We start from the raw sequence: 22,758 nt of genomic DNA, 5'->3' as shown, positions 1-22,758 counted from the left end.
ACACACAATCTAGAACCACTGCGTTCATCCACAGTGCGCTTCCAGAGATCTTATTTGCCATGTACCATGCCGCTTTGGAATGAGCTCCCCTCCACGGTGTTTCCCGAGCGCTATGACATGTCCTTCTTCAAACGAGGCTTGTAAAGAGTGCTTAACGGTAGGCAGTGGCTTGGCTCTGCCTCAGACTGACATCCATGGGCGACGGTAACTACTCACCATCAGGTGAGCTGTAAGCTCGTCTGCCCGCAAGAGCAATAATGAAAAAACAAAAACATGCCATGAACTTATTTTATCCTCATTCATGTCTGTGCTCCTTTTCTGGTTTGGTAGAGGAAAGCTCGTTAATGTGTGAAGCTTTCTGATGTACATTTTAGGTTTGCGAAGTACAAATTTCTATCAGTTTTTTTATTTGTTTTGAAAGCAAGAAATAAATACATAATTTATTAAATCATAGTTGGTAGCCATTTTGGTTTTGTGTAGTGAATGAAACCAAAATGTGAACCAAATGAAATTGATATTTCTAAACAATGGCATACCATAAATAGCTGTTGTTAATTATTAAAAAAAACAACCCTTACCAAATACGAATAAAATAATTATATTATAATATTAGTGCCCATTCTTTGAATCAATTCCAAAAATATCATTAAAATATTGTACAGAGCCACCTATTACTAACCAAAGAAACTGTGTTGAAGTGATAAAATCTCGACCAAACAAACGCTTGCATAGTTCTTGCTGCTATCAAAAGATGGCGCTTAGCCAAAATATAAAAATCTTCAAATGCTTAACCCACTCACAGATTTTAATACTTGCAACTAAGCTTTATAAATTAAAAACAGAAAGGAATGTATCAAAATACACTAGTCACAAATACTAATACATAGTATAGTAATAATAATTACCGCATAAAACCTTTGAAAATAAGATCAAGTTTGTGCACATTTCTATGTACGTACTTGCAAACTTTTAGCCAGTGTAGTGTAGACCTTGGGCATTGTAGCTTGCGTGTTCATAACATATTAATCTCAAATAAGTTATAAGATGTGATATTACTTACATTTCTATGGATATAATATCACAGCAATTAGCTATTAGCGGACTATTAGCACAATTAAAAAATAAAATTTGAAATATATGTGTGGATATTATTAGGCTGATATGTATCAAAGTATGGTCAGTTATTTAAAACTAATTTAAATTTAATCTAGTGGTCAACTATAATTAAAATCATAAGTTTGAACATTATTATGGGTATATTGTCAAAGACTATCATATACATTTATAATAACAAATTTCGCCAAGGTTTATACACTATAAATAAATAATAAAATTGAGGACAAACAATATTAGTCTATTCTCAATTTGACCACAGACTTTGACAATAAACAAAAGAGTATTGCGTGTGTGTATCAAATACATGGCAGTGTCTAATGTTTTTTTTTTCTTTATTTAAAGTATTTTTATGCACAATTTAAAAAAAAAATTGCATTCTGCACTCCTTCTCTATATTCTCAATTTTTTTTTCCTATCTAAGCTGATGGTCTAGAGAGACCATATCAGCATAACCTTAACTAGTAGGTGAGCTCACGGGACTCAAACTTGACGATGTTGCCGACACGAACCCTAGCAAGAGCCGTGCTTCGCAGAATCTACCGCCGGATCGGAAACGCGACCCACTGAGAAGATCCGGCGAGAAACTCAGTGGGCTGTGTCTGTGGGTTAATTTACTCGTCGAACTCTCTATAAGTGTGGGAAATTTCATACACCTCCGTTCGCGCAATTTTCGTAAAACGGGGTACAACGTTTTTGCTTCACGTATTAATATATACTAATGTAATGCTCTCGATACATTGTCGGCTACGCACTAGTCCTTTTTTTATTTGCTTTTAACAACCTCTATCGGTAAACTTGTGGTTCTGTAGGGCTTGCACGTGTAAGCCACTGTGAGCTCAACACAGAGTTGCAAAGTTAAATGTGATTCGGTTATGAATGTATAGGGCTGTCAATGCTTTCTAGAATTTCATGGAACGTTGAACAACATAATTGGTATGCGTATTTCGGATGATTTATTTTTAATTTTTTAACGTATTCCAAAAAAAAGTTCTCTATGTGACCTTTTTTCAGGCCTTTTTTTTTAGATGAACCGATTTTGATTATGCTTTATTTAATTTTGATAGCTGGTTTTTCTCACGTGGTTCTTTTTATTGAAATCTGACCAGCATCTTCAATAGTACACATGTGGAATACTTCGACTGCATTAATGATGATTATTATTTTATTTTAGTCGCAACCGGTTTTATTTTTTGTTAGTTCTTTATATCATTATATTTAAAGTCATCTTGTATACTTATTTAAAATATTTGTACCATTTCTAATGCTAACGATTTATCGGTAGAGAGTTTTACGACTGGATCAAGAATTCACTTTATACTTAGAGGCTTATGAGAGATTTCGGTAACAGCCTAATACCAGATGACGAGTCTCGTATACGGCAGTAATATTTAAAAACCAATAAATAAATACAACACACGAAAGATTCTCGACGAGCGTACCCGAGCTGCCACAAGAATAGTCGCCTAAAACTAGAAACAAACAAAAAACTTCGAAATAGCATGTTAAGTTCGACACATTCCTTTTTTGACGTGATAACGCCTTATAAATCGACTAGCTTTTGCCCGTGACTTCGTCCGCGTGGAATAGTTCACAAAGAATGCTTTATTTTAGAACAAATTTAGTTAGCATAAAGCCAACCTTAATATATGGCTAAATATGCTGTCACGGACTTTTTTTTACATCTATTAAAGGGGAACAATTCTGTCATACATTATTTTAGCGGAACTTTAATCGTTTCTGCAGCGCACGCAGCAGAAGCTCTTAAAAGGGAAAAAAATCCCGATTTTAAAACATTATTTATTGGTGCTCCGCTTGTATTAGTCTTAACGTGATGTTATATAGCCTATAGCCTTCCTCAATAAATGGACTATCTAACACTGAAAGAATTTTTCAAATCGGACCAGTAGTTCCTGAGATTAGCGCGTTCAAACAAACAAACTCTTCAGCTTTATAATATTAGTATAGAAGTATAGATGAGCACCGGCTGCACGCACGAAATACGAGCTAACTTTTACGTTATCGAGAACGTTAAAAAACTCGCAATAAGCACACTGCTACTGACGTTATCACGTAAAACTATCATCCGTAAACCGACTTTAGAGACAAGCATTTTTTTTAATTGTTTCTATGAACGCGATTTGTTTCGGTTCAACCCTAAACATATTTTAGGGTTGTGCCGTCCGCGATGTAGTCGCGGCACGTACTCTGTCACGCGATTACCGCCGCGTCCAGACTACCGATAAAGTTCTGACCACACGCGCCGAACACTTGAAAAGCTTTTGTCAAAGGGAACGAGAGAACGGGGCGGGACGCGCAATGAAAACCTACGTAGTTTAATAGTTACATATTTCTAACACATGTTCTTTTAAGAGATGAGGTAAAGTCGGATTAGTGACGTCACAGGATTTGAAAAAGAAAAAAAAACGCCTAGTCATTTTATCAATAGAGACAGAGAAAGGGAGAGAGAGAGAGAGAGAGAGAGTAAGTAAGTATAAGTTATTGCACACCAAAACATTAATAATATTGATTTGGACCCACTGAGTTTCTCGCCGGATCTTCTCAGTGGGTCGCGACTCCGGCCCGACAGTAGATTCAGCGAAGCACTGCTCTTGCCAGGGCTAGTGTTAGCAAATCTCTCAGGTTGAGCCCCTGAACTCACCTACCGGTCCGCGCGAAGTTTAAATAGCACCTTAGGCCAATAACGATTGGGCAGGGGATAAAAAACGGGAATAAATTGTAGAATAAGCGGCCTTGTCGCTAAGAGCAATCTCTTCTAAACAACCTTTTTTGCCAAGAGAATATCTAAAAAAATAGGGAGATAAGCGCTCAGAATAACGAGAATTAGACTTGAATGTATCGCCGCTTACTAACACGGACTTCCGTTGTATAATTCTTTTAGCATTACGTTTGTCTGTTCTACCATTATTTATGTTAATTAAGATTAAACAAACATACTTGTTGCTTTTAACGAAACTTAAGAGTTACGTCACTGGTCGTAAATAGCTATGGCCGTCGATCCAGCGGGGTATTCCGTAGGGTAACCCACTCTAACCGGCGCCATCTAGGCGGGCTTCGGACAGTCTGTCGACCGAGAGGGCTGGTGGTCGTGGCGCCGACGACCGCCAGTCCGGCGTCCCGAGGGGGAGGGTGATGGGAGAGATGTGCTCCGCACTAAACGCTTCACTTTCCCCCCTTTGCCTTGTCATGAGTTCTGTCTCATGCGAGGTTTGGACGTTGGTTGTTGAGCGACAGGAGGTTTTAGTCAGTTCGACTCTGACATACCCCGCCCAGTATCCCCGGAAAGGGCGGAAGTCCGGCGATTTCCTCCTGACAAAAAAAAAAAAAATGGCCGTCGATGATTGTTTTGGCGCGCTTTTTGGGCGCCATATTCGAAATTCAAATTTAAGTAACTTTAATGGCTGACTGAAAACTATCATTGTACTATAAAAGCTGAAACTTAGAGCTCATTTCTTAAAAATAGGTGGCGGTACTTAGATTCCTGAAATCTATGGGTTCCGATACCCACTTAATACCAGGGAGTTTGTGAGCTCGCAACCATCAAAGCAATAACAAAAGCGATGTAAAACATCTACAAAAGGGCAAAGAGAATGGGATTAAGTGCGATTTTCGCCCATGTTTTTGTTAAACGATTTTTTTATTGACAACAAATTAACAACAGAACCCAGGAGAAAATGTTATACATAAAAAGCATGTTGGTCTGACAGTGTTCATAGTCGACTTTGATTATAAGCACGCTTCCTGAATCTGATGAATAGTTTGAGATAATTAATTCCATCATCTCGTTTTTACCATCGCGCCGCCCGCCACCGGAGCAGAGTTCATCCATACTACCTGGAGCCACTGCGTTCATCTACAGTGCGCTTCCAGAATTTTTTTTTTCCGGCTTTGGAATGAATTGGAACCTCTGGGTCTACGGAGGGACTTCGGTTCTCTCTGTGTTTTATACCGCATGGTCCATGGGGAATGCTCTGAGGAATTATTCTAGATGATCCCCTCATCTCCCTTTTATCATCGCACCTCCCGCCATCGGAGCAGGGTTCATCCATATTATCTGGAACCGCTGCGTTCATCGACAGTGCGTTTCCAAAGATCTTTTTTGCCACGTACCATCCGGCTTTGGAATGAATTCCCCTCCACGGTGTTTTCCGAGCGCTATGACATGTCCTTCTTCAAACGAGGCTCGTGGAGAGTACTTAACGGTAGGCAGCGGCTTGGTTCTGCTCCTGGAATTGTTGAACTCCATAGGCGACGGTAACCACTCACCATCAGGTGGGCCGTATGATCGTCTGCATACAAAACAAAAAAAAAACTCATGTAAAGTACACATGCACCCGTGTATGGTAAATAGATATAAATTTATTTGTAATTCGAATGAATCATTGCACGTACGGACGATCGCGCAGTTTTGTAGAGTAAATCGGTGCACATGTGAGGATGTGAGTACAGCAGCAGGACACATGAATTCCTACACCTGTTTCCTAACGGACATCGTCGGTCAGCACGTGTCTTCGTTCTTAACTTTATAGGGCTGCCAACAATTTTCATCTACCCTAATGTTATGCATATATGTATCTAAAATCTTCATATATGTATATAGATATCGACAGATGAGAGGGTATTTGGTTGAGGTATATTTTGGTTGGAGGCTGACATTCTTACAACTTTACAGAAGAGCCATTTAAAGTTTAAAATATAGAAAAAATATCATGACAAATAATTTCATAATTTGAAGTTCGTCCACCCATCTAAGCAATAAAAAAAAATTAAAACATAATTTTTTTTTTATTGCCCTTGTAGGCAGACGAGCATACCACCTGAAAGTAAGTGGTTACCGTCGCCCATGGACTTCAGCAATGCCTGGGGCAGATCCAAGCCGCTGCCTACCGCAAACTGAGAAGATCCGGCAAGAAAGTCAGTGGGCTGTGTCTGTGGGTTTAAGGGGTCTCTTGATGGAGCGATGGACCAAAAACTTGTTGCACTGTATACGCGTCAGCCATCGAAAGCAATTAACTATCATCTTACATAATATTTATTCAAATCGAGTTTCCGGCTAAATGAATAACCTACCACTTCCTTTGTTTCCTTCCTTACTTCCTCCGTTCTTCAAGATATATGACATAGATGTATGATCTCAAAATAACTATGTCCATCATGTATTTAAAAAAAAAAGTTGTATTATGACACTTTTTGCATATTTTACAGCCACAAGATTTTCGAATCTGATGTGGAGATGTGAATGGTGCATATTTGAAGGTATTGTGTTTTAAATGTTAGAAAAAAAAAAAGATGTGTGGTGTCGTGGGACACCGGAGACACATGATCACGGTATCCCCTACGCCAGGTAACTATGATTTAGCAAGAGAAATACGAGAACCTCTATCAGCTGTGTAGCATCTCGTCACCGCGATTCAGGAATTGTTGAATTTACGTGGAGCGACATCTGTTGATAACAAAGTAAATAGAGAAAATCTTACGTTACGGACATTTTTTCCCGCTTAGGGTACCCCTCCGCATCGTCCCATAAGGAACTCCTTTCAAAAAAAAGTATTATAGTTTGTGCCAACCCTAGGCGCGTTCGCAGATCAAACGGACGTCGCCGGATGTAAGTGAATCGGCACAAGTAGGCAACCCGATTCAGTCATCAAAGGGCCGAAAGCTTAAGTACTGCAATATTAACCCGTTTGCTCGGAAGGCTTGGTAAACAAAAACATAAGTGCGACGACTTGCAGCTTTTGCGTTGAAGCTTTTTTGGCTGTTGCTTTGTCGTTTTCAGTGTTATTGTTTTTTTTTTTTTGTGAGTTACGATTTTCTTTGTGAAGTTTCGAGAAAACATTTCGTAATGAAGTGGTCTTTGTCTGAAAAGCTCCTCGCATAAAACCATTTTGAAATACAAGCACAGACACTTATCCCACCATAGTATAACTAGCTAGCATATCCTAACATACAAAAAAATTTGAAAAGAAAAGGAAACAGAATTCAACAAAATGAAATGTACTCATGAATCTAGTCGAAGTCCATTAAGTATGTTTAATATTACTTAAGATAACCCAAAATGTGGTCAGATTACTGGTAGATGAGACAATATGATAAGCATTTAAATGAAAAAGGATAATAAAAATTGCTTCACATAGAAAATAGATCTAAGGTAACACTCATAAAAGACAGTCGAATTGATAAAGTCCTCCTTTTTTAAAGTTGATAAAAATATTACTTTCACTTGATCACGAACGACCGCCATAATTAAGGTGTATTAAAAATCAAATACACAACCAAATTTATATTTAATTTTGCGTAATTACTGGTGGAAGTACAGAATTGCTATTCCGTTTACCAGGACTTCTTGTGAGTCCTCACGGGTAGGTACCACCTCCCCGCCTATTTCTGCCGTGAAGCAGTAATGCGTTTCGGTTTGAAGGGTGGTGCAGCCGTAGTAACTATACTGACAACTTAGAACTTATATCTCAAGATAGGTGGCGGCATGTACGTTGTAGATGTCTATGGGCTCCAGTAACCGCTTAACACAAGGTGGGCCCTGAGCTCGTCCACCCACATAAGCAATAAAAAAAAAAGAAGGTGAGTGGCTATATTCACGTGACGAATATGATTCAATAGGGACTTACTTAGCACCAGGTGGGCTGTAAGTTGATCTGACCATCCAGTAACCTATTTGTACAACAAACTCCGTTTCTTAACATCAGAATTCAACGAATTCTCGGCATCTGAAGATAAATGATATCACCCATATCTCTGTCTACATTCATTCTAAGAATAACGCCACACATTCTCAACAGATAAGACATGCTCGTAATTAGTAAGTCTTCAATGCTGTTTTTGTTTCAAAGATGTGTTATGAATGAAACATTGTATGGCTGGGTCAAAGGGTATCTATCATTCGTTCTTAGAGCATGCTATAGTGGTCTCTTGAACATGGTCATATTGGCTACTGGGTCGAGTTGCAAATGACTTCAGCTGCGAGTGGCTTTTGCACCACGGGGTCCGGATTGGCATCCTAGTCGGAATCTTTGTGAAGTATAACTGGAGCTAGTGGTCTAGATGTCTAGGTTCTTGACTACCATGTGTTGCCGATAGCTAAGACACTGAGAAAAACCCATATTGATCACAGTTAACCCGACTGAAGTCGGGAATTACTAATACCATTAGTTTGTTTCTTCACAAGACCTCGATTGGGTTATTACTTCTGTGAGCAGAAAATATCCATTCGGTCAACTGTTACAATTAACAACGATCGGCCTTTCATTTTATTTAGATCTATAGATTAATGCGTGCTATTACGACAGTTTGGTGTTGTTTTGCTCAAAATATAGATGTTCTCTATGCAATCTGGGCAGGTGAACCCACATCCCCTTACCATGATGCACGCATGGTCCACGTAGACTGATTACCCAAGCCTGTAGACACACCTCCCAGGCTGTAGTGTCTGTCATATAATAACGCTTGTTTTTTAAACATCTAGTTCATAGATCCCACAGAGTTATCACGACCCACTTGGTATTAAGTGCTTACAGAAGCCCGTAGTCTTCAAAACATCAATGCTGCCACCCAGTTGGAGCCTTGCAATTCAGAATTTTGGCAGGAATATTAGGTATGTGACGATGCATGGTGCTAGAGAAGGATGCTCCGTATATCTTGGACTGAGCATCGCACCAACGCCTCGATCGTAAAAGAACTAAATATCACTCAAACGTTGTCGTCAACAGTGCTATTCAGGATTCTTCGATATTTTGGATACGAATCGCGATGGCCAGCAGAGTCTATCGAGAAACTTGTTGTTCAGGGTTAGGTCAATGGTAAAACTCGTCTCGTGGACGAAGCTGGACTGATCAGGTGAAAGACCTTACTAAAACCCCACTTAACGAGTACGTGCGCCAAGCTTCAGTTCGCAAACTATGGGAAACATCTTTCAAGGCTTTAATAAACAAGAATTCCACATGACCATGACTGCACCGCCAAGATTAACCGACTATGATGATGATGACAATGCATGTAAATTTGATTCTCGAATGTCAAATGAACAGATAATTTGTACTAGAATGTTCTCGAATCGATAAGGATATATCGAAAACAATACAGATAAAGTCAGTGTTGCCTGTTGCGAGACGCTTTCGTTTCGTATTTTTAAATAAATAAAAGGGCAGAATGCTCGGCCCAAAACCTTTGTAATTGAGAACTGCACTTGTAGGAATGCATTTAATAACTAGTATCGTTTTACAAGACCGATTACGTGCTAGTTGTGGCCAGTAACATTTCAATGCGTTATATTGTGTTTTTGCTTTTCTTTTAAGTATTGAACTAAAGAACTAAAGGTGTCCATAAGGTACGTTTGAATTAAGGTTTAAATTAAATAAGAGATGTTATATAAACTAAGGATTTTTTTTTCTTTTTTTTTTTGTCAGGAGGAACTCGAACCGACTAAAACCTCCTATCGCTCAACAACCAAACCTCGCATGAGGCAGAACTCATGAAAAGGCAAAGGGGGGAAAGTGAAGCGTTTGATGCGTTTAAAGTTTTAGTTTTTTTTTTTAGTTTAAAGTAGGTACTGCCATAGATCTCAAAATAGTATTAGTTATTCTACTTTCCACGAAGAAAACTATAGCGTATTCGAAATGTCGGTCGGATATTGCAAAAGTGGCAAATAAATAACCAAAATGTCAGGAAACGTGACTCAATGCGAATCGTTGAGGTATAAGTATTGAAGAGTGGTTGCATTGTAGCTGGTTAATGCACCGACCGTTCTCGTTCGAGGGTCCTCCGCCTTCTGTTGTACGGTGAAAATGCGGATTCGCTAAGACAAGATATGGTATTATTATAACAGGTGGTAGCATGTGTTGACAATCAATATGAGTGGAACAGATAATATTAAAATAGAGACGTCAGTACGTCATATCTCATGATACCATATATGACCATATCTGAACAAGCAGATCTACAAACAAAGTCATTAACGATAATCGATAGAGCCTACTCCCATAAGCACAGCCCGCTGAGTTTCTCGCCGGATGTTCTCAATGGGTCGCGTTTCCGATCCGGTGGTAGATTCTGCGAAGCACTGCTCTTGCTAGGGCCAGTGTTAGCAACACTTCCGGTTTAAGCCCCGTAAACTCACCTACATGTTAGGGTGAAGCTGAAATAGCCTCTCAAGGCTATCAGCATAGGTGGAAAAAAAGAGCCTACTGTAGAATGTTTTTTTTGTAAAATGTGTTTTTTGTAAAATATTTTTTTTTATGTGCACTAGTTGATGTGTAGCATTTAAACATTAGGTGTTATGTGCATGCAGTTGCTGTTGGCACTTCCCATGGACAGAGCCAATTGAGTTTTTCGCCGGATCTTCTCAGTGCGTCGCGATTTCGGTTCGGTGATAGATTCAGCGAAGCATTGCTCTTACTATGGCCAGTTTTAGCAAGTTCTCTCAAGTTGATCGCCGTGAGCATACTTACCTGTCCACGCGTATTTGGAATAGCACTTAAGGCTATCAATTATTAGGTAGAAAATAAAATTGCCGCTTGTATCACACAGTTATCATTCTAACGAATGTACATGGTGGATGAGGCGTTCCTACCAAGGAGTGGAATAAAGTTATATATAAACCATAAAATTAATTGCAAAAAAATGCCGTATCCACAATAATTGTTCAGTTCACGTTCGTCATCTTGCATTAACTATTGAAGCGCAGTTATCCAGACTATGCCTGGACAATACCTTCCTGTCGAGAGACTCAACCCCATTCAAAGTCTTCGCTCCCTATAAAATGTTTTATAAGTAGTTTTTCCTACATAATGAGATGGTCGTACAGTCTTACCGCGATCACGATGCCTCAGCGTTTGATGCGCAAAGATTTAAAATTTTTTTTACAGATATAAATAAACAAATCGCCCATAAAACATGGAGGACTACTGGAGTTCAAAAAGGTGAATTCCTAATTTATAATCGAGATTGAAGTCATAATTTGTAGTCCATTTGAAGATAAAACCTATGACAGATTTCAAACAATTTTGTGAAACCAATTCACGACCTATCTGCTGTTGAGAGTCAACTGTGGTCAATGGACATAAGTAAATATCGTCGTCCATTAGGCCGAGATGCAACTATCCTACCCCTGAAACCAGAAGACATTTAAGTATTCGGCAACAATAAGTAGGATGTTTGTAGCTACCCTAGCAGAAATTTGCGATTCGGACACTTTTCGAAGGCTTTATCTCATGCTTGCTACCATGATAGTATTTGCCTATAAAATTACAAACGTCAGGAAAACGTTAACTTGTAAAAGAATACATAAAAGAATGAAATTCGTTTGGTCTAATGGCAATAGTCCAAATATTGAAAGCTCTAGCTAGAAGAAAGAAAGAGTTTGGCAGCAATACACACATATCTCGTACATTATACATTGAAATTCCATTTATAATAAAGCTGGAACCTTTGATCAGTAAAAACTATTGAATACTAGAAATTTGAGATGGCTAAAAGCTTAATTTAAGCAAGAACACTTCTTCATCAACTCTTCACCTTTTTCCCTAAATGGATGAAGAACTCACGGTTGGTCTAGTTCTAAGCAGTTTCTAAAGCATATAATCAACATAAGTGCTACTATCCAGTCTCAGCCCTAAGCTGGAATTTCAATATGGTATAGTCGGACTAATGACTACTTTGCGGCAGAACTAGGTCGGTTGATAGCACCTACGCGTGTGGGCTCACGATATGCTGATCAATAAACACACATTAACGAAACAATAACTCAAATACAACAACAAATCATTTAGTAATTTAAACTAAATGAAATTTAATCTCAAGAGGTCGCTTGATGAACCTATTAGAGACAAGTTCTGTCCTTATTATTGACAATCAGTTTCAGATATGTTTGAAAGAGATAAAATTTGTTTTGATTAATAAAGTCGATGTGCCTTGTCATGATTCTCCGCAGCAGATGTTGAGAAACACTAAATAGGGTAGCTTACCCTTTTAAAAACTGTTTAAAAATAAATTACTTGTGTGCACGGCGCGGCGGTCGTGTTGATAAAAAATAATGCTCCTCATACAGAACCCGGTATTTTCGATGACAGCGAAACTCAAACAAGCCCACGTGCTGTGCCTGTTGTTTGGTCTAAGTTGAGAGAAGTGAGCGTTCACAAAAATTGGGTATTATAGTAATAAATACGCCTGAAACCCTTTGTGGATATAATCTCGCTTTTTATTCGGATAAGGTTTCGTAGAGCTTCGTATTCATTTACCAAAAGAAAGTATTCTAAAAATATATGATATAAATATGTAGTATAAAAATTTCTATCCGTCTTTGTCATCGTCATCACCGACTTCTTTCGTTTTTAGTGGCAGTTCCAATGTAACCTACGTTTAAACAAATATTGTTAAATGTAAAAGATTTCTGTAACTGTAGTAACACAAAGAAACAGCATAATTAAGCAGGGATGACACTTTCATCTTTGTAACAAAAATGTAATATAGTGAAAAAACGTGACTTAGCATAAATTATAAACAAAACGAAGCGTCACGCGTTCCTTATGAAAGTAAATTTTCCGTAAAAGTATTTAAATCCTATTTTACCAATTTAATTAAAAATAGTTTTACGCTTGGTTTAATTGTGCGTTTATTATTATTTTCAATATTTTAAAGGGTTTACAGTTATTGCTCTCTGAAAAGTCTAAGTGTGATTCGACATTTGCATTTATGCAAACTGTGTGTCATGGTTTTTATGATTTTTTTTTCACTGGTTGTTTAATTTGCATAGTTTAAAAAATAAGAGTTAAGAAAAAAAACTGTTAAACTTATGATAGCGGGTTTGCGTATAACTTTGAGTAACAATTAGCATCTAGTATTATGGAATATGATAAAAATAATCATTCAACATTTTTAATTGATACATCTTTAAGGCGTATAAATCGCCTGACAGCGACTCACGTTAGCAAATCGCCATCGGTTCATCGCTTGGACCACACCCGAACGGTATTTGTGCGTCAAACCATTGACGGTCAGGATGTTGTCAGCGTAAATATTTCACCGTATGAATTAACTACCATGCAATATTCAGTGTTCCATTAAAACGGCATTAAATACTTGAACGACAAAGTAAACTTGTTCTCTGAAAGTGAATATCCTATTAATTATTAACAATTTAACTTTTCGTGAATGATTTTCTTGGGGATGACATTGAAAATAAATGGATTTTTAATTATTAGTTGAATTATGGATGAATGAATGGTAAATTATATAATATTATAACTATGCACTGCACTAAAATTCGCATGTCAAATAATGACAAAGCATACACGCTGCTTTTAATTTATGTAATAACTCATTTTCACTATGCTTGGCGAATAAATGATTTCTTTCTTTCTTTCTTTCTTTCGGTATTAATCCTTATATTATCCGTCAAATTTAATGGTATTTTCCAAAGGTTTAGTTAACTCATAGGGTATATTGAAAGCTTACAAGGATGATTGCCATTTGACGATTTCTAGCGCGAAGCTGTCATAAGTACCTACCGACTTGAAGGGTGAGTCAGCCAATACACAATTAAAATTGACACTTCGATCTCATGTCATTGTCTTAAGATAAGCGGGGGCATTCTTTTTTTCATGTATACGAGCTCAACACATCAAACATAAATACCATTTTGTAGATTTTTAATTCAATTCATCTAATTCACTATAAATTTACCTATTTAATTGTTATGAACTTTCTGAATTCTCTTGACCCTATCTTCTTTATCTTCACCTTATCCCACTAGGTGGGGTTGGCACAGCAAATTTTTCTATTCCATCACCTCTATCAGGCGTCATCTCAACACTCACTCCTCTTTCTTACATATCGTCATTCACACACTCCATCCATGTTTTCTTCGATCTACCTCTTCCCTCTTTACCTTGCATTACCATTTCCATACATCTCCTAGTCACGTGCATTTCCTCTCTACGCATCACATGTCCATACCACGCTAACCATCCGCTCTTTAATTCATCAATCACTGGGGCTACTTTCATACTTCCTCTGATATACTCATTATTTATCTTGACCATTCTTATCCCTGCACACATCCATCTCAACATTTGCATCTCTGTCGCATGCCTCTTTTATGCTTTTCTTTCGTCGCCCAACATTCAGATTTAAACAGCACGATATTTTTCCGACAGTCCAATAAAAAAGTCCAAGCTTCAAGAATCGATGACTAAGTTTTGTTAAAAACCACTTTTATATAAAAGCCCGAACTAATTAGTGGAAATAAACGCTGAAAAGTTTTAACAATAAAATATAACAGTATCGGTTACTAAAACTACATTTTGAATGGCCGTTTTCCTGTTAACACATCTTTAACGAGTTAAGATAGTAAATCAAAGGACGTTTACTACGCACACATTAGCAGCGTGTACGAACGCAAATAGACATCCATCTAATTCCGTCGGGTTAGATAAAGGCGCCTTGTTTAGTTGCAAATAGAGTTTGACCTACGCAAGCTTAGTACGAGCATCGACAGGTCTGCCTTCCCTCTGCGGTTTTAAATTTCTGTATCAGCACTGACATCAGAAGCATGAGTGGTAAAATGGTGTGCTTAGCGGACTTACCACTAAGCTTATTAGCACCATTATAAGGGGGTGAGAAATTCCAATCCTAAAAAAGATGCATTACTTTAAACGGGATCTCTCGTTCTGCTCTACCGATTCAAAATGATATTTGACTGGCTAAATATGATTATTCCGAAGACTTTTATCCAAAAGTTTTGAGGTACCAGTACGCTGAAATCTAATAGCAATAGCAATAATGCAAGTACCTCAGTTAATTTCGAGACGGAGTTACATTTTTTTGGACACAAATGAGTTTTTTCGAAAAATTCGTCATTCATTTGAAATCATTGCGTACATTTGCACTTTTTTGGGATTTTTTTTAAACAATAGAGAATACATTTACGGATACCCGGTCGATGGGGTAGTCCGACCGGGCCATGTCGGGTTCCGGTGCCTGCTACTCTTAACCTAAGAACTTAGCTTCTTAAGGCGAAATCTCAATTTCGCCATAAGAAAGGCGCTTGGGACAGTGTAAGCAGCTACGACTGTCTCACAGAACAGATACCGTCTAAACCCTACAAGAACATTTTAGCCCGACAAACGACCCAGCCCAAGACAGTCGAGAAGACACCTAGGTCTTCTTTTTAAAATAAATTATTCATGTGGTTTTTTGGGGAAAATAGTGCAGTGGTTTCCCCATATATGTATATAGTGCCCACAACACAGGGAATCCTAATTTGGGGCCGGGTGACTGTACTTGTATTGTTCCCAGTTATTTATTAAATAGAAATAGGCAGGGTGGTGGTACCTACACGTGCGACTTACGAGACGCTTTTGCGGAATTGGTTTTTGTTTACAAAAAAAACATATGATCCCAATTAAAATCTAGCGGCCAATATTAGATGAGTATAAACCTTAAGTACCTACCTGGGGTAGTGAACGCTCTCCTTCGGAGGGGGCATCGGAGTGGGGATCCTCCGGCCCCCCTTCCCGCCGGCGACACTCATCGTGACAATTGTCTTCGAAGTGGAACTGCAAAAAAAAGAATACACAATGTTAAAACACTCCAAAGAATGAGTTATGTTTTGTTATGTTGTATTTTCGTTGAGTTTTCGAACTTATTTTGCGATGAAGAAAAAAATATCAACTAATTTCGATAATAACATCAATTTAATTTAGAATCACTTTATTATCTTTTTTAAATAAATTGACCACAGACAATTATCAGCTTTTCGTTGACAAAGTGTATGATGGATAACTTTGCAATGTTTCTAATGAAATACGTAGGTATACACGATTGACTTCCACGGTGAAGGAATAACATCGTGTAATAAAATAACAAACCCACAAAATTATAATTTGCGTAATTACTGGTGACAGGACCTTTTGCGGTCCGCACGGGTAGGTACCACCACTCCGCCTATTTCTGTCGTGAAGCAGTAATGCGTTTCGGCTTGAAGGGTGGGGCAGCCGTCGTTACTATACTGAGACCTTAGAACCCATATCTCTAGGTGGGTGGCGGCATTTACGTTCTCCAGTAACCACTTAACACCAGGTGGGCTGTGAGCTCGTCCACTGAACTAAGCAATAAACAAAAACTTTGTTGACGAGGCTAGAGAAATAAATGTTCGCATTCAACACCAAACTATCCATATAGACTCACGACGAAGGAACAAAATTCTTATAATAAATACCATCAGATTTTATTTAGTGGTACAGCATATTGTAAGTCCGAACGCGCCGGTACCTACCACTATCCCGAATGTTTCTGCGATCAATGCTACTTAGAAATCCTTTTCGCCCTTTAGAGCGCATGATGCAGATTATGATGTCTACAGATTCCAGAAGCAGCAAACGACCCGACAATTTTTCAGTCATCAAATACAAATCTCACTGCTCCGACCTACATAACGCAAGCTAATCGCACACGAGTATAATTCACTAAATTTACGTATGAATACAATCCCGTGATCAACGCTTGTATTTGTAACATCAATATTAATGTTATTCCCGTAATCTCTATCTTTCGCTAATGAATTCATATCGCAAAAGCCCGAAAAGCCTATTTTCGTATCTCCTCACGACTAGTAATTGTGGAGTGCCGGGTGAATACCAAAATGATGGAGTAGCTGCACGGCATAGTGATACTCATGCTCTGTTATATAGAGGCTAAATTTCTCTGAGGTTTTTTTCAGAATTCGAATGTGCTGCAGACAGGGTCGGACTTGTGAAATAGTTTTTTTTATTTATTGCTTAGATGGGTGGACGAGCTCAAAGCCCACCTGGTGTTAAGTAGTTACTGGAGCCCATAGATACATTACACGATGTTATTCCTTCACCGTGGAAGTCAATCGTGAACATTTGTTGAGTTCGAACACCGGTGCATCGCTCAACACGAATGCACCAGACGTCTTATTCTTTAGGCCACGACGACTTCAAGTAGTGACATTTATTTATTTAAACAGATTCTTTAGTTTAGCTAGCTTTAGATTATTTTTTACTGGCGGTAGGACGTTTTGTGAGTCCGCACGGGTAGTTACCACCGCCCTGCCTAATTCTGTCGTGCCCACCTGGTGTTAAGTGGTTACCGGAGCCCATCTACGACGTAAATGCCGCCACTTACCTTGAGATATGAGTCTCAGTATAGTTACAACGGCTGACCCCCCCCCCCTCCCCCTTCAAATCGAAACGCATTAACCGTTCCAATTCGTTACGGATGAATCCTATTCCTTGGAAGTCGCCTTCATCCGTCCCTGCCTCTCCGGGCCCACTCGTCAAAGAGTAGGCACCTACCGTTCGCGCCATTGTGACGATCCGCGAAGCACCAATGCTGTGCCTCGAAATGTTGTTGTTGCGGAAATAACGCCCGCGAGAAAAATCTCGCAGAGATATTTTTCCTTCTTTTTTTTAAACAAGAATAGTTTATTATTACCTGCCCTATATTTTGACATGTGGTTACTTTAATGACTACTTTCGTTCTTGGTCTTACTACTTACGAAACGTAAAAATAGAAATTCACATTGGTTCTTCTGTTTATCTGCTTAGTACTGAATTCTTGAATTGTAATATCGAAAGAGTACATTCGAAAAATGACTCAATTAAAGAAACATATTATATCGACTGAAAAAAGCGAAATTGTTGTAACTGAAAAAGCCAACTTTACACCAAAGCTATTTATAAAACCCTTCCAAAAATTCATAACTCATATTATATCTATAGAGATAGAAATTTGAAAATTAGTATGGTGTGGTATCTAAAGCCTGTCTGTATATAGTGGTATGTGATTATATTAATTTAAATACATCGTATTATGGCTTTGGTATATATACAGTTGGGTTTTTCAAGATACGATATTTTCGCTTTCTTCCGTCGATATATAGATTTTGGTTTGGCTCGTGCATAGAACCGCAACCATTTATTTTGTTGAATGCTGTAACTAATGACCAAGTCCACTTACTTTACCTCAATTTTATTCTTTAATTGTAACAAAAGACCAGAATTTAAATTATAAATACTACAACACTAAAATCTCCTTAAGAGATTTGTGTGGAATTTTAATTATTATTTTTTTCCCGAGAAACGAGATACTTTTTTCTTTCGAGGGAAAGCCAATTTGAATGAAAACGTTGCGCTGTCGGCATTCAGAGGAAATATGAAAAGATGAATGCTAGGGTTGATCCAATCGCAATTTTTAATAAAACATTTACCATAAAATTATAATAATAATTATTCTTTCACTAGACGACTTGATTAGATCACGGGCTTTATGTGATTACCCAAGTTCCTGAACAACATAACGTGCTTAGAATGACTCGGTGGCGCAGTAATTTGCACCCCTGACTGTTGCGCTGAGGGTCGTGGGTTCGAATCCCACATCGAGGAAACATTCGGGGGATAAAGAGGCTAGTTTTCTCTTTGTCAGGGTCTTTATTATCTAAATATTTAAACGTATATACGTATGTATGTCAGTCTCTGGTAACCATAACACAAGGAACCGGTCACAGTTCTCGTCAAATCCGTCGCTTGCGACGAGGGCCTCGACGAGCTAATTAACTCATAGACACAGCCCACTGAGTTTCTCGCCGGATCTTCTCAGTAGGTCGCGTTTCCGATCCGGTGCTAGATTCTGCAAAGCACGGCTCTTGCTAGGGTCAGTGTTAGCAACACTCCGGTTTGAGCCCCGTGAGCTCACCTACACACGTTAAGGTGAAGCTGAAATAGTCTCTCAAGGCTATTAGCATAGGTAGGAACAAAAAAAAAAAAAAAGGAAATCATAATTTGGGGTGACCGGGTGACCGTGCGTGATTTGTTTCCAGTCATTTTAATATTGATATTGTTGGATATTCGTTCGTATCTTTGGAATCTGGAATCGTATGAAGCCGAGAGCTAAAAGTGCTTTTTCTCAGGTCTATGGCATGTATTCTATAAACCCTGGTTTCAAAGGAATCTATTTGCTTACGTGAGCTTCTAATTTTGAAGTACATAACTTCACACGCTCCTTTGTGAACTTATTTATCGTCCGACCAACATTTACAGACATTCGATTCTGGGTTGTTTGTCATTAACAGATTGTCTGTATTCACATTCGCCTATCCGTCTTTGGCACATATTAAAGACCATTTCCAATATCATCAACTGATCTGAGTGAATTTACGCGAGAAGCTGTAAAATAAGCCCGCAATAGGGCAATAGCAAAATTATAATGATAATGATGCCAACCCTAAACGTAAATCTTATCTGCGGGCGCATCTAGGGCTGGCTGAGTGACCGAGTTACATTTTTCATATTCAGTAGGTACGATGCTGAAGGCAGGTATTAGGTTAGAACCAAAGGATTTTTTGCTTTTATAACATTCAGACGATCTTTAGATACGTTATTGTTTTTTTCACGAGATAATGAGTTAGTTTTGAACAACTTGCTGAACAATAAAGAGCCACTCGTTCTCCCTCCAATTATTCAAATCAGTCATTAAGTCATGAATCCGTTATAAAATAACCTCAAATCATGCACTATCACGTACTGAATCCCCGAGTTCATGACTAATAAGGGATCCGGGTTGGCTGGTTTTTTTGAAACAGTATAAGATTATCACGCGTTCTGCTTCCATTATATTCAGTCACTTCTGACTAAATGTAATGTAAGCAATGCCGTCTGTAATATATTTGCAAATCTTTTTATTCGTTCTCACAAAATAGAAATGAAAGAGACAAATACGATGATAGGCGTTTCGTAACCGACACTATAAAAATGAGCAACTTAGAATTCGTGTGGTTCGTGTCAACAAGGAGGTTAGTGACATTTGCGTTGTTGATGTCTATGGACTCCGGTAACAACTGTACACGAGGTGTTTCGTAAGCTCGTCACACTAAACATTAAATAAATAATAGTTTAAAAAACTAACCATAAAATACGCTTTCATAGAAAATCCAACTAATAAATAGAAAATAAATTTGAATTAAAAATAGTGTAAGAAAAAATATTATATTGTAAAAAAGCGTGGGTTGCTTTTCAGGATTGGGGGTTGGTGCTTCCCGCTTCCGTAGGTTTAACCCGCGATTCCCTACAAGTGACCCCTGGGTGGTGCTAAACGGGAGCCGAAAACATAACCGGTGGTAGGACCTAGTCCGACTGGCTGGCGACCACCCTCCAACTAGAGTCCGCCGCCAAATAGCCTAGCTGTGTTCCGGCGTGTGGGTTGGAGAGCCAGTTCTATCCCTTTCCTTTCCCCTTCCTTGTTGGGGGTGAGTCTTGGTGACGCCTGGAACTTGTGGAGCAGACGTGCGTGCGAACTCACGGGGCGTGATTGTTTGACGGGGGTATAGGGAGACCCAGTGAAACGGTACCCGCTGCCGCCCGCCGGTCAGTAGGGGACCTGAACCCGGGTGTCTCTACTAAACTCCGCCCCGGGAAGCTGTCCCGCCAACCGGTGTAAAATCCTGTCGTGCGGTCGTCGTGCCGGAGTCGGAGACCGGAGTGGATCCCGGCGATCGCACGCAGAGTGGACTGGGGGCCCTTCCATGCCCTGCGTCAGTCTCTCACGCAACCCGTGGTTGAGCGCGTACTATGTTCCGCGCTTCATTCAGGTGTTACCTCGATCTCACCTCCAACATCCTACCTCTCCTAATCCTACTCTCCGAAAATTTAAAATCATGAAGTCGACAAAGAAAAAGAAAAGGGTTTCACAGGCGGTTCCCCATTCCACATTTAATGTGGATTTCAGCAATGTCAGGGGCCTACATAGCAACCTTGACGCCGTACACCACCACCTTGAGACGGCGCAGCCTGCCCTGCTTTTTTTAACGGAGACGCAGATATCTGCTCCGGATGATACCTCATACCTTGAATACCCCGGCTACGTATTGGAGCACAACTTCCTGCGTAAAGCCGGGGTGTGCGTATTCGTCCGGGCTGATGTCTGTTGTCGCCGTCTTCGGGGCCTCGAACAACGGGACCTGTCCCTCTTGTGGCTGCGCGTAGATCACGGGGGCCGTAGCCGAATCTACGCGTGCCTGTACAGGTCCCACAGCAGTGATGCAGGTTCAGCTCTGTTTGAGCATGTGCAAGAGGGGACTAACCGCGTGCTTGAGCAGTACCCATCTGCGGAGGTGGTGGTTCTTGGAGACTTTAACGCTCATCACCAAGAGTGGTTGGGGTCCAGAACCACTGACCTCCCGGGTCGGACTGCCTACGATTTCGCCTTGGCCTACGGCTTCTCCCAGCTGGTGACACAGCCCACCCGTGTCCCAGATATCGAGGGGCACGAGCCTTCTTTGTTGGACCTTCTGCTGACCACAGATCCGGCCGGATACAGTGTGGTGGTCGACGCTCCGCTTGGATCGTCTGATCACTGCCTTATTCGTGCTGCCGTACCACTCTCTCGTCCTGATCGTCGAACGACGACCGGGTATCGAAGAGTTTGGCGGTATATGTCAGCAGATTGGGATGGATTGCGTGAATTTTACGCATCCTACCCATGGGGGCGGTTCTGCTTTTCCTCTGCTGATCCTGACGTCTGTGCGGACCGTCTTAAAGACGTGGTGCTCCAGGGGATGGAATTGTTTATTCCCTCCTCTAAAGTGCCCGTTGGGGGTCGCAGCAGACCCTGGTATAACAATGCCAGCAGGGATGCTGCACACCTCAAGCGGTCCGCATACGTGGCATGGGATAATGCCAGGAGACGTCGGGATCCTAACATCTCAGGGGAAAGGCGGAAATATAACGCCGCTTCCAGGTCCTACAAGAAGGTGATTGCCAAGGCAAAGTCGGAGCACGTCGCTAGAGTTGGCGAGCGATTGAAGAGCTATCCCTCCGGGAGCCGTGCTTTTTGGTCGCTCGCCAAAGCTGCAGAAGGAAACTTTTGCAGGTCAAGTCTCCCACCACTGCGCAAGTCCGATGACAATCTGGCCCACAGCGCGAAAGAGAAGGCTGACCTTCTGGTCAAACTCTTCGCCTCGAACTCGACTGTGGACGACGGGGGTGCCACACCACCGAACATCCCCCGGTGTGATAGCTCCCTGCCGGATATCTGCTTCACACAGTGTGCAGTCAGGCGGGAGCTCCGACTCCTGGACGTCCATAAGTCGAGTGGGCCAGACGGCATCCCCGCAGTGGTTTTGAAAACGTGCGCCCCTGAGCTGACACCTGCGCTAACGCGTTTGTATCGCCTCTCTTATTGCACTAACAGGGTTCCGTCTTCATGGAAGACCGCCCACGTCCACCCTATCCCCAAGAAGGGTGACCGGTCGGACCCATCGAGCTACAGGCCTATCGCGATAACTTCCTTGCTTTCCAAGGTGATGGAGCGAATAATAAATACACAACTCCTGAAGTATCTTGAGGATCGCCAGCTGATCAGTGACCGACAGTACGGTTTCCGTCACGGTCGCTCAGCTGGTGATCTTCTTGTATACCTTACTCACAGGTGGGCTGAAGCCTTGGAGAGCAAGGGCGAGGCTCTTGCTGTGAGCCTTGATATCGCGAAGGCCTTCGACAGGGTCTGGCATAGGGCACTTCTATCGAAGCTACCATCTTACGGAATCCCAGAGGGTCTCTGCAAGTGGATCGCTAGCTTTTTGGATGGGCGGAGCATCAC

The 22,758-nt window shown here is 40.4% G+C and overlaps 1 protein-coding gene across 1 annotated transcript in view; it reads right to left on the bottom strand.

Annotated features, from left to right (window-relative positions):
- Nucleotides 1-22,758, bottom strand: part of LOC114248788 (kinesin-like protein CG14535) — a 423,441-nt gene that overhangs the window by 368,400 nt on the left and 32,283 nt on the right. Inside the window, exon 2 of the mRNA XM_028182208.2 lies at nucleotides 15,594-15,698. Within this exon, the coding sequence (XP_028038009.2) occupies nucleotides 15,594-15,673 (80 nt within the window). The 5' untranslated portion in view covers nucleotides 15,674-15,698. The remainder of the gene's footprint in view (nucleotides 1-15,593; nucleotides 15,699-22,758) is intronic.

Source organism: Bombyx mandarina, chromosome 12, assembly GCF_030267445.1.
Source record: "Bombyx mandarina strain Sakado chromosome 12, ASM3026744v2".
In the NCBI taxonomy this organism is placed as follows: domain Eukaryota; kingdom Metazoa; phylum Arthropoda; class Insecta; order Lepidoptera; family Bombycidae; genus Bombyx; species Bombyx mandarina.
Note: the sequence above shows the minus strand (reverse complement) of the source record. Positions and strands in the feature narration are given on the sequence as shown.